The sequence below is a fragment of the Merops nubicus genome, unplaced genomic scaffold (assembly GCF_000691845.1).
Source record: "Merops nubicus isolate BGI_N331 unplaced genomic scaffold, ASM69184v1 scaffold31463, whole genome shotgun sequence".
Lineage (NCBI taxonomy): Eukaryota > Metazoa > Chordata > Aves > Coraciiformes > Meropidae > Merops > Merops nubicus.
The window spans coordinates 1-11,694 of NW_008600130.1; the positions used below are offsets into that span (position 1 = coordinate 1).

Consider the following 11,694-nt stretch of genomic DNA (forward strand, 5'->3'; position numbering starts at 1 on the left):
CCACAGGGTGGCTGCATCGAAGTCTTTGGTGCTGGTCGTTCCGCTCCCTGTGTCTCCATTGCCGCTGCAGCTTTCAGCCTGCTGCTGTTGCCAAATGTGCGTGTTTTGGGTCAGCTCTGGGTGTGCTTCCCAAAACTTTCTGACGTGAAAGCCTGTCTGGTTTACACCCCCCAGTTCACCAAGGGAGCAACAAACAGGTCAGGCTCAAGGGCTCAGAAACACTCAAATGCAGGAGACGTTACATGGGCATCATAGTGAGAGTCACTGAAAGGTGCGACTGGGTTCTTTAAAACTGTCTTGTAGGTGATGGCTTCTGCTACTGAGTCCACAAACTGTGAAGAGAAACAGCTTCCTAATAAGAGAGAAACTATGACCTGGAAGCCCAGAAAAGGTAAGCTTAAAATAGTAGGGCAAAACAAAGCAGATGGTGAATAATTAAGCTTAGACTCTAAATGAAGAAATAAAACTCTCTGGTGATGTATGGGGAAATGCCTCTTTGATTACTGCCCTGAATTATTTCCATGTAGCTACTTGTGTATGCTTAGGTGCAAGAGGAATAAATGCTACAAAAAAAAAATAATAATTTTTTTTTTTTTTTTGTAATCTAGAGCTGTGGTTTTTCAACGTACCTATTTTTCATAAATATCAACAGGTGTATGTGGTGAAACAAGACTGCTGGGTCCTGTGCCCTAGTTTAAAGAGTTATTTTTCAACAAGAGTCTGTGGAAAATCCTGACTTGGGCTAGTGTTGTGATGATGCAAGCCTATGTCCAAGGTTCCCAAGCATCTGAACCCTGAAACAACACTGTAGTGATACTACATATGTAAGGAATTACATTTATTATACTTAGAGTAGTAGTCACAACGTGCATTCATATACCTGGCTGAATTATTGCATGCTAAGCATTTAATTGTTCTTCTTTATTTCCTAAACTATATATCTCTGTTGGCTCTTTCTGTTGTTTGTAGAGTATTTGCTGAAGAATATTCCAAAAGCACTTGATAGCGAGTCTGAAGAAGGAGAATTCTCTGATAGCTCTCACAATGAAAGCAATGACCTTGGCTCCTCTGTTGACTGTGTTCATACATGTGCTGATGGGGAAGACTTTGACAGTGAAGCCTCCAGTGTGCCTGAGACTGTGGCTTTTCCAGAGCTGCAGCCTGCTCCTGTGCATGAGCCAGAGGACTGGGATAAAGAACTGGAGGAATCTGGATGTAGTCCTTACGGTGAGTACAAACTTACCTGTGCTTTGTTTGAGGTTTGGTTAGTGTGTCATTGGAGGAAGGTGCTTTGCAGAATGTGTTCGAGTAACTCTGTGTGCTTTTGGGAAGCAATTTTTTGTTGTTGACCTTGGGGATTTGTAATGCATGATTTTGTTGTCAAATTACAGGATTTAAAGGCAGTGTTATGAAATTCCCACGAAACTCTTGCGTAAGCAATTGAATTCTTAGGGAGTGGAATGCTAAGGAGAACTCTGTGTATTAAGTTGCTCCAGAGAAGTTAGGTCTCAGTGGTCTGTCTGCTAGTCTGAAGCAGGAAAGGTACATGGTGTGGAGAAATGTAACTTTTTTGTTTCAGAGGAGTTCTTCCTTTTCTCCAAGAAAATTCATCCAGACTGTACCCCATAATGTCGCTCTTGAGTGTGGAGTTCTTTGAGGGAAGCAGTACAAGCACTCAGGCTCTGAGCATGGTTTGTTGCTTTTCCTGTAGGGCTTTCTCTGTGGTAGGTTTTTTTTTTGTGTGTAGTTGGTTTTTGTTTGGTGTTTTTTGAACCTTCAACCTCCTAAGTGATAGTGCACATCATCAGTCTGAAGGACAAAGGTGGCAATGGATCAAAGTAGTTTCATCCACATCTTTAGAGTTTTATTAATCCTCCAATTTGTAAACTGTTTCACTGTGACTTGTGTGTTGAACTGAGTCTCTCAATCTTCTCATTGCCAGTCTCTGTGTGAGGACAGGACAAGTGGATGGAGTTGAGCCAGCGGTGGCTGGTAACCTGCTGTGTCTTTGTTGAGGCAGAATAGTACCATTTCTGTTTAATTCTCATTAATGTGTCTCTTTTGTAATTAATACAAACACTCCTTTCTTTGCTTAGGAAATATCAATTCTCTGTTTATTTTAATTCCATAAAAGTCTGTTGTATTCTAGTTCCATTGTTGGATAACAGAGGGAACTGGGAAAGTTTTTGCAGCCTTCCTAGTAAATGATTCTGATGTTAAGATGGAAATACAGTAGTAGTTTTTCACATGGGATAATCTGAGAAAAAGACTTTCCTTTTTCAGTGTTTCCTTCTCTTCTATCCCAGGCTGCCCTTTTAATTTCTCATCTGCTTAAATTTATAGAATGTTCTGACTTTTTTTCATTTGCTTTTTAACTAGAACTGTCACAAGTTCTTGTCTTTTATTTAACTAACTCATCCCTACCTGTAGGTTATGCTCCTCAAATCCTTACAGACTCAAGAAGCTGTGATTATGGGATTCAGGTGCTTCTGGAGGACACTGACTACAAGTATCTGATTTGTTAATGACTACAGATAAAAAAATGTACTTGGCTGGTCATTTTGTGGCTTTTAAAAAAATGTTTGTTTTGATGGCTTGTTTGGCCATGCTGCTGGAAGGCTGACAGGTGGATGTACTCTGGTGGGTCCTCTGCTGCCCCATACTTGGGGCTCTTCGTTTGCTGAGTCCTTTCAGACTCAGCTGGCTAGAAATCTTATGTTTCTGTTAAAGGACTTTGCCCTGTTTGTGTGTGAGGCTGGTTAAATCACAGGCTTATTAGGCTTAATTCTAGCCTAGTGGAAATGTTGCTTAGAGCCAGCTTTTACAGGATCCCACCCTTCCATTCTGTCCTATGACCCAGTTCTTAAAGGGCCTGGGTGGGCTTGTAGTTGGGATGTGGTTATGGAGGCAGCAGGAAAGGGGAGAGGAAATAAAAGTAATGGTTTCATGAGTCTTTTATGCCTGAATTAAACACAGAAGAACTGCCTGCATTGTAGGAGCTGCTGTCAGATGTTCAGAATGCAGGTGTATTGTTGAGTTTTCTGGAAAACTGTTGTGTCTCTGTGTCAAGAACCTTCCTGAAAATGAAGGTGGTGCCAAGTTCAGCTGTTTGCTTTGTTTGTAGCTCTGGTTAATGGTTGCTGGCAGATCAAATTGAAATAGCTAACTGGAAGATGCTGTAGGTGTGCAGTATAATCTGTTGCATGATACCACTGGTTTTCTAAGTGTCTCCCATGGTTTAAATATTTTCTTTAATCTCCTTTAGATGCTGATGATCTCTACTGTGGAAGCTTTCAGGAAAATAATCTTCTAGCCTCATACTCGTGGCAAGAGGACTGGTTTTACAACCCAGGCTGTCACCATGCAGCTTGCGTTGCTTTTGCCCCTCCAGTCAGAGTGACCGAGGCTGGCCAGTTTGACGATGCTGATGAATGAGGTTGACCCTGGTCAGTACTGAGTTTGACTTCTGAGTTGGATTATGTTCTTCACCGACTGAGTCATGTCAAGTCCTTTGGCTTGCTGGCAGAGTTGTGCACAAGGCCAGAGGTGCTGCACCATCTCCAAAGTTCTGCTTAGGCTGCTTCTGAGCTGACTGCAAACTGAGCACCATGTCCCTGGAAACGTGTGAGCAGGTGCTAGCTGTAAGGAGTCTGGGCATTTCTGAACTTTTTGTTTGTGATTTATATTGTTACTGATTATTTGTTTGAGAGGAAGTGTTTAATTTCAAAACTTGTTTGTTTGCCAGTTTTGACATGCTGACCTTGTGTGTCTATGTAACTTCTAGTTTTATTTCCTTTTTACTTGTTGCTATCAAATTGTTTTGGATAGCTTTGAAAACTCTTCCTCCTTCCAGCTTCTCTGTTGTATTTCTGTTACAGTTTGTGGTTCTGTATCTAATGCTGGTGTTTAACAAAGTTAGCTTAAACAAATACAGCATGAGTTTTTGGTTTTATTTTTATGTATTTCAGTATAAAGAAATTACAAATACACAGTACATCTTTCACAAATCCACACGTGGACATGTAGTAGGACCTTTGCATCCAAGAGGAGTGCTGGGGGCTTAAGACTACCTCCTGACAGATTCCTTCACATCAGGCCTTCTTGTATATGGGCATATTGTCCTCTGGTCTCACTGTTGTCTTTAAAATCTCTTCAGACATGTAATGACAAGAAAAATGTCTATGCTTGCATAGTGTCTTGCAGCATATAACCTCCTGCAAACAGCAGTGGGTTAAGGTTCCTGATACTGCTGGGATGTTTTTGTTGTTGTTTATGTTGTGGCAAATGAGATGGAACACAAACAAGCTCCATAAAGTCTCTGAGAGAAGAGCTGGATCTAGAACCATATCCTTCTTGCATTTGCTTTGGAGTTGAAGGAAGCATTCTCAAATCAAATATGTAAGTGGGTTGAATGGATGGTCACTTGAGTAACAGTTATCTTCAGCTAATGCTCATGTTTCATTCATGACTTACCTCTCAAGAACTTTCTGATGGCTTTATGTTTTGATGCTGACTGTTCCTGGAGCACAGCACCCATGTTTGTCTGTTCTCAGGTGTGAGTTGGTAACTTTTAACATTGGTAAGCTACTTTTTTTTTTTTTTTTAATTATCCAGTGTATGAGACTGAAATATTTTAAGCATTAGCTTGGAAGCAGGAAGTGTTTGAGACAGTGATATCTGCTTAGTCTTTGCCTTGAGAGCAGAGGAGGACAAGAGCTTGGAAATGCCTTTTCTTCTGGTACCTTGCAGTTCCACGTTATGTCTTAGTACCAAGCAAATGCAAGTAGAGTGGGAGCCTGGTGGTGAGGTTGCTAGAAAGAGGGCCTGCTCTTTTTTTCTGGTATGGTGGAGTGATCTAGGGATTAGTATTTCCTTCAAAACTGGCTTGGTCATGCCTCCACAACACACGCACAGCAGAAAGCACAGTCCAGCTGCCTCTTCTTTCCCTGCATGGCAGGAGAGCCCTCACTGTGCTTCTCAGGGGTTGGGTGTGGGGTTTTCTTTCATGGGCTGCTGCTATCGGCCAGCGTGTGGCTCTGCCAAGTCCTGCCTCCCTTACAACCCGCACTTGGCTCTCTGGAACAGACCCAAGACCTGACTAGGACCAGCTCATCAGTTTTGGGTACATAGTGGCTTCTTTCTCTGAGAAATGAATCAATGAAACTGTGAGCATGGCTAGAACTGACTCACCAACTAGTGTCCAGTTGTTGATTTGCATTTATAGATGCAATATTCATAAACTGAGCACAGAATATAGCTGAAGTAACAACACACCGGTAAGCTGGCAAAGCAACTGGAGAAGCAGAGGTGTTTTGGAGAGCCCCTTGCTGGGTTCCAGGCCTGGCTGCAGCTGGCAATGCTGAGCGGTGACTGCAGAGGGCAGCAGTAAATCGCCGGCCCTGCCCAGCGCCGCGCCAGAGCCGCCCGCTGCCAGTGGCCCACATAGTTCCTCAATTTCTTTCTTTTTTTTTTTTAATTTCACTGAAGTTATACTTGCTGGACTGAATCTCCCATGGCTGAGAAAAGAACATCACTTCAGGATTAATGAATTTATTTTTTTTTTTACTATGCTTGTGGGAAATGTCCCCTACCCAATTTAATGAAGAGGAAACATCAGAATTCTGTGGAAGCAAACCTACTTTCTTTAGAATTGTTTTAAAAGGATAACCAAAAAGTCTTTGTAACATTGATTAGGTTGATTTTCCTCCTGTATTGTTCCAAAATTCCAGCAATCCCAAAATCTTCAGTCTATTTTCTATGCACTCTATACATTTTATTTTTCTTTTTTTCAGCCTGTACCTTTAATTCCAATCAGCTTTTTCTATCTGAGCTGCCTTGTTATTTGAGGAGAAATTGTCTTGACTGGCTTCCCTACTGAGCTGTTTGTATTTTACATGATTGTAAGCTTCAAAGATTTGTTTTCAGTTTCCCTTCTAGGTTAGAACTGACACTACCCCACCAACTTTGGAAAAAATAGCATGAGGATTTTCCAGCAGAGATGTGCTGTGCTCTCTAGGGATATGCTGGCAAATGTAACTTCATTTGTCTTGGCCCTGCTTGTTAGGGAAGAGGCTTAATGTAAAGCTTGATCTGAATGCCCTCAAACTTCAGTGGGATTAGAAAACCAGGCGCAGGCTCCTCAGAAAGCATCTCCCTGGAAGGATTTGCAACCAAGCTCATGAATTCCAATGCTTCTGCACTACAGAGTGTTTCAAATTCCATTGTGAACCTTGCACTGAGACTGTTTTGTGTTGACACAAGCGTGTCATTCTGGGCAAGAACACGTTGCAATTAAAAAAACATAAGGTAACATCAGCCAACAGTTTGAGCCGAGAGCGCCAGCGCTTCAGCCTGCCCGGGTTGTGGGAGGGAAGAGAGCCCCATTGTAGGACCCAGACTGTAAATGTTTTACACATACAAGAAACACACTGGCAGTAAATCAGTTGGAAAATTTATCAGAGGTGTGAAAGATTTCTCAGTTAAATGCATTTACATCTCTAACAATAGATTTCCCCCTCCTCTACCTACTGTATGAGGTACCACTCAAAGGACAGAAGCCTCCACTGTGGGTTAATACACTTGCTGGGCTGGTATTGTGGGGGTGGCTTGGTAGTGTGGCATAATGTGGTGACTTAGGAGACTGGGTACAACTCTGAAGCTGCCCTTGCTTTTCTTCTCATTGCCCCATTTCACAGGTAGAGATAATGATAGCCTGTTCATAAAGTACTTCAAATTCTCCGAGCAAGAAATTTTGTCTGAATAGTGAGGTATTAAAATAAAAATAAACTGAACCAAGTTTTGCATTTTCTTTACACATGCCAGCAAAGAAACAAAAACTTGTTTTGGGTGCATCTGTTGTTTCCTTTGGGATCTGCAGGGAATGCTTTACAAGAGGAAATGATTGAAGGAAATGTGTTCATATTTCCTGTTGATAAGGTACAACATTTAATTCATATATCAGATAGAGAATAGTAGCTCCTTGCTCTTATATAACCACAAAATCCAACCCATTTTAGTGTCTTTTAAAGACACTAGTGCTTGACTTGTTCTTTGTCCCATCTTTTAACTAGTGTGATTTGGCTCTTAAGCTGAGAAAATGCCTCCACTGTTGAGGGGACGATGTGAATAATTTCACAGACTAAAGGAAAAATGCTGATGGCAGCAGCTCATCCTGACCATCTGCTGCTTCCAAGGACACCAGTGTAAATCCCATTGTAACAAAGGTCATTTTGTGAAGCTAGTGGGTAAGGCTCTGGAGGCACAGGGAAGGAACTTGTGATACTTGCCCTCTGTGGTTCTGTATTGCAAATGTAGACATCAGAGGCTCGAGTAGTAGAGGATAAAATTGTGGTGGAATTGTTATCCTGGGAGTACCAGCTACTCATAGCATAGCTTCCTGGTTTGGCAGAAGAAACTATAACCTACTAAAAAATGCTGCAAAGGACACAACCCTAATAATTTGGTTCAGTGGAGGAAACAGCTCTTCCACTGGTATAAACTGTTGCAGCTCATTACCCAAGCAGAAGCTCTGTCCCTGTCTGTCCCCCTGTGCACTGCCTGTGTCTTCTCTGTGAGCTAAAGCTCATGGTCAGTATTTCCTTACGACTAGTTTCAGGACGCGTAGCTGAAATCAGCTTAGGAAAATTAACAACTTCTAATTCAGCAAGTCGTGATTCTCTGGCCTGAATTATTTTAATCAAACCTTTTCTGATCTGCCTGCAATTATTTGCATTTAGACCTGGAAAGTCTTTTCATTGTATGACACAGGAATTTAAGACTGAGTTGTATATGTAAGCTGTATGTATTTGGTTTTGAGGTCTCAGTTGCTTGTTTTATTTCTGTCAAAGGGAAATAACAGTTAATTCTGCTCAGTTATTTTTGAGCTCTTGATCCTTAGTAAAATATACATAGAGCACCACATTTGCTGGGAGAGCTGAAACACCAGAGAGTGCCAAGTTCTCATTGTGCTGTTTTGCAATTTTAATCAGTGTAGGTATTGCAGACTCGACTTCTGATATTAAACAAATTATTTAGTTTTTCTGTCTCTACCTTGGGAGCTACTCCAGAACTTTTACGTTCTCACTGAGTAGTTCCTTCAGTTACTTAACAAAATATTTTCAAGTATGTGTTGTTTTTTAATTTGACCACAGATGAAGTAATATCTTTCATCTGTGATCTTTGTCCAGACACCTTATGTGTTTGTGAGTAAATGTGCAACACTGCAATACAGAACTGGCTGGCTACAGTTGGCTGGGAGTTGTGTAACTCCCTCTCCCATGTTACGTGCTCTTGGGGAAGTAAATAGGTGTGACGAGGTGATTAAACAGAACCTGTCTCTACAGCAGAGCATGACCTCCTTTTACATAACTGGAGTTCCAGATAGCAAGGAAAGGAATTTTAGCAGAGCCAGTCTTCACAGTGTTGGTGACAAGTAGTGTGGTAGAATTGGAATAGAAAGGTCAGAGGAGCAGCTGAGAGTTCCAGCAAAAGCATTGGACAACAAAACAAAATAATGTGTTATGGGTTGTTTTAGCAGCTTTTAGGGGGAGCAGTGAGAGACTGGAACCTTGTGCAGCACTAGATCTGAGTTAGTTTCTAGGCAGGGTAGGCAGCTACTGAAAGCCAATGCTGTTTGTAGCCAGCTCGGGTTGAGGTATTTGGCATGAATGAATACTGAGCTGGTGGTGTCTCAGGAGGATTCTCTGCACTGAACAGAGGAGCTCCAAAAGGAGCCTTTTTGTCAGGAGAGGAGCATGTTACATGTTTGATAGGGATTTGATATAACCTCAAGTGGGCAATATTAGAAAACTTAGAAACCACATCTGCTCCAGAATAGCATCTTCTGTGAAAATAAAATATCTGCAGAGGAAGATAACTGGGAACATCTAGGTTTTATACTCTGCAGGGCTGTTAGATCCTTCTGCTTGAAGCCAGAGAGATTTCTGTGGCTCCAGTTGCTGTATTTACTGCATTTTGCCAAAATATACTGGGTCTCATATAAAAAAATATCCAATATTGCATTGCAATTCAGAACCCTTCTTAAAACTCCCCTAGGGAAAGCAGGACAGTGTAGAAGGAAATTAATGTAGCTGCTATTTTAAACTTGTAATGGGTATGTGTCATAGATAAGGATCACTTTGGTCATATAGCCTAACCCTGTGTCCTCCAGGATCCACCTGAGGTGTTCTTATGGCAGAAGAATTGCTTCTTCTGTATTGATTTCCCACATCTTGTAAGCTCTTACTTCACAGACAAAATAAAGCTCTAAAAACAGCTTTAATAATTAAGTATACACACGAGGTGATGTACAAAATAGTACCTGGAGTGTTGACCTGCTGGAACAAGCCTTTGTCCCTGTGTACAGACTTGAGGAACTCCATGTGGGGGAGCAGGTCTGGTACAGGAATCTCAGCTGCTGTCTTCTCCTTAGCACAGGAGAACAATATCTAAGGGAAGTTTGCAGATTTTGTCCCCACTGAAGTTAGCTCCTTGTATCACAGACTGAAGCGGGACAGGCAGTGAATGAATGCACAAAGGTGGAGCCTGTGAGCAGCCACAGTGGTATTTCAGAAGCCATCATTGTTTTCTTGTCTGCTGTCACTAAGGGGTGTGCTGGAATGCCAGACCCACCTTGCTCTCGGGGGTATTTTTATCAGTCCCTTCAGTTCCATATTCTTCAAACAGGTCATTATTTTCCTGGTCTGAAATACCTTTTACCTTCTGTTTTGTTTCGTTGTAGCTTTTCTGCATCATTCATACCTGATTTGTTTGATTGAGCCTCTAAATCTGCAGCGTGTAGTTTGCCAGAAGTGTGGTTTATTTGGTAGGACTGGTCAGACAGTATAGATAAAGACACTTAGATAAATGTTCCTCAGGCAGAGACTGGCTGTCTACTAGATAAGAACCGCATGTAGTCCTGTTGTCTGCACTTGTGCTAGTAGGTGGATTAGATTTAATTTGGTCTTTTGGAGAAATGGGCAAACTGCTCTTCAGATTGGGGATTGGGTTTAAGGACGGGCTCTCATGTGGTCTGTAAAGTGCATTGCAGCCCTGTAGGAATACTCTGTGAGTCTGGCTCCTGCCTGCAGTTTCGAACGCTGGCATTAACGCTCATGCTCCTAATTGTGTACGGAGGTGAATTCTCAGAGGGAAGAACGGGGAGTTGCATCATCTGCCCCATTCACTGCAGCAGAGTTTCTGTTGTGCAAAGGAGCAACTGCCTAAAACTGGCACCTAGCACTGACAGCTCCTCTGGGGTCTGCTGGCTGCCCCAGCACCTCCCACCCCTCCACGGCCTGGCTCTGCCTCAAGGACGTGTCAGCTCCTTAAATCGGCCATGTCCTTGTCACTTACAGGTTAAATCACTGCCATTTACTTTCAATTAGGTTCCAGCTGGAAAGGGGGTAGGTGAGGACGTTTTGTCAGCCCTTTGCAGCGTGGCTGTTTGGTATGACAAGGCTGGGAAATGGGCAACACCCAGCCTTTGTGAGCCCCACTGCCTGGGAACAAAAGGACCAAGTTCAGTGTCCTGCTAATGGATTTAACTGTTCCATAATTGAGGCTCCAGAACCTGGGAAACAACCTCTTTTGCTACTTACCCTTTCAAGTCTGGCTTAGTTCAGCTCAGCTTACCTTGGTGTTGGGTATTGCTAAGGCTTTAATGTTAGCTTCCACTGCAGTTTGGTCCTTAAGGCTTGGCAAAAGGATTTAAATGATTTCAGGGCTTATCTCTATGGTTTGTGTGTCACTTTCTTATTGAATTTTCCTTTTGTGATGGATTCTTTCCTTTTTCGTCTCTTTTTTTGTAACTAGTGACTGCGTATGCCTGAAAATAAATTTAATTTTTGTTTCTACCTGCAGTGCTAAGATCCAGCAATGGTTGCTAGCTACAGAGAAGAAATATGTTCTCTGTTATGGCAGTGCTCACCCTGTGCAACAGTTTGAGGATTATATTGACAGTGAGTGTGGGCAGAGGCTGAAATGAGGTAAATATGAGAGAACACAGAGAGAGAAGGTGCAGTAACTGTGCTCACTTTTACAACTGGAGCATGCTTCAAGGTTGACTTGATGACTTCCTGTTCAATTGAAGCCTCACCTAATTGAGCTGAGAGCTTTCCCTTCTGCAGAGAGCAAGTACAGCACGAAAGGAGACAAGGCAGCGGTACCTCAGACACTGCACTGACGCGAGGAGGATATTTATTTTTAGCACTTCTTCCCATGATTACTCCATGCAGGTTCTGTTTGACTATTCAGTGCTATTTTAATGATGTAGGCAACAGCTGTTTTCTCCATGTCTTATCAAATATCCTCCTTGTTCTAATAATAACAAAGAAGTTTCTTTATTTTTGGCTATTCCAAATTTCCACCCAAGGGATCTCATTGCATCGCTTTGCGTGGACTGCAATCTAGGAATGGGTACTTGTCACTAGATAGATTCTTTGCTTTAAAAAAAACAAGTGTGACTGAAGATTTAGCATTCATTTCATCTTGATTCTCTCATTACATCCAGCATGATGTTTAGGGATAATTTTTTTTTAATAGCCCAGTAGTTTCAACTATCTTCTTGTTGCTGTGGTAGAATGACAAGTGTACCATGGTGCTTTGCCATCAGATGCTGTAGGGGTGACTTAATAGACTAATTTCTGCTTTCATTAACACTTCCATTGACTGTTTTAATGCTACTGTTTACAGATT

At 42.0% G+C, this 11,694-nt stretch overlaps 1 protein-coding gene across 1 annotated transcript; it reads left to right on the forward strand.

The window, feature by feature from the left end:
* The first annotated feature begins 306 nt into the window (after positions 1 to 306).
* Positions 307 to 3,435, forward strand: COPRS (coordinator of PRMT5, differentiation stimulator). Its single transcript, XM_008937619.1, has 3 exons — positions 307 to 427; positions 970 to 1,227; positions 3,266 to 3,435. The coding sequence occupies exons 1-3, from the start codon at positions 307 to 309 to the stop codon at positions 3,433 to 3,435; spliced, it is 549 nt and encodes a 182-aa protein (XP_008935867.1).
* The last annotated feature ends 8,259 nt before the right edge of the window (positions 3,436 to 11,694 follow it).

Excerpts from the sequence above, each read along its gene's own strand:
- COPRS (XM_008937619.1), top strand. The coding sequence starts at position 307 with ATGGCTTCTGCTACTGAGTCCACAAACTGTGAAGAGAAACAGCTTCCT. Across the intron at positions 428-969 it reads AGGGCAAAACAAAGCAGATG|AGTATTTGCTGAAGAATATT; the intron begins GTGAATAATTAA and ends TGTTGTTTGTAG. Across the intron at positions 1,228-3,265 it reads ATCTGGATGTAGTCCTTACG|ATGCTGATGATCTCTACTGT; the intron begins GTGAGTACAAAC and ends AATCTCCTTTAG.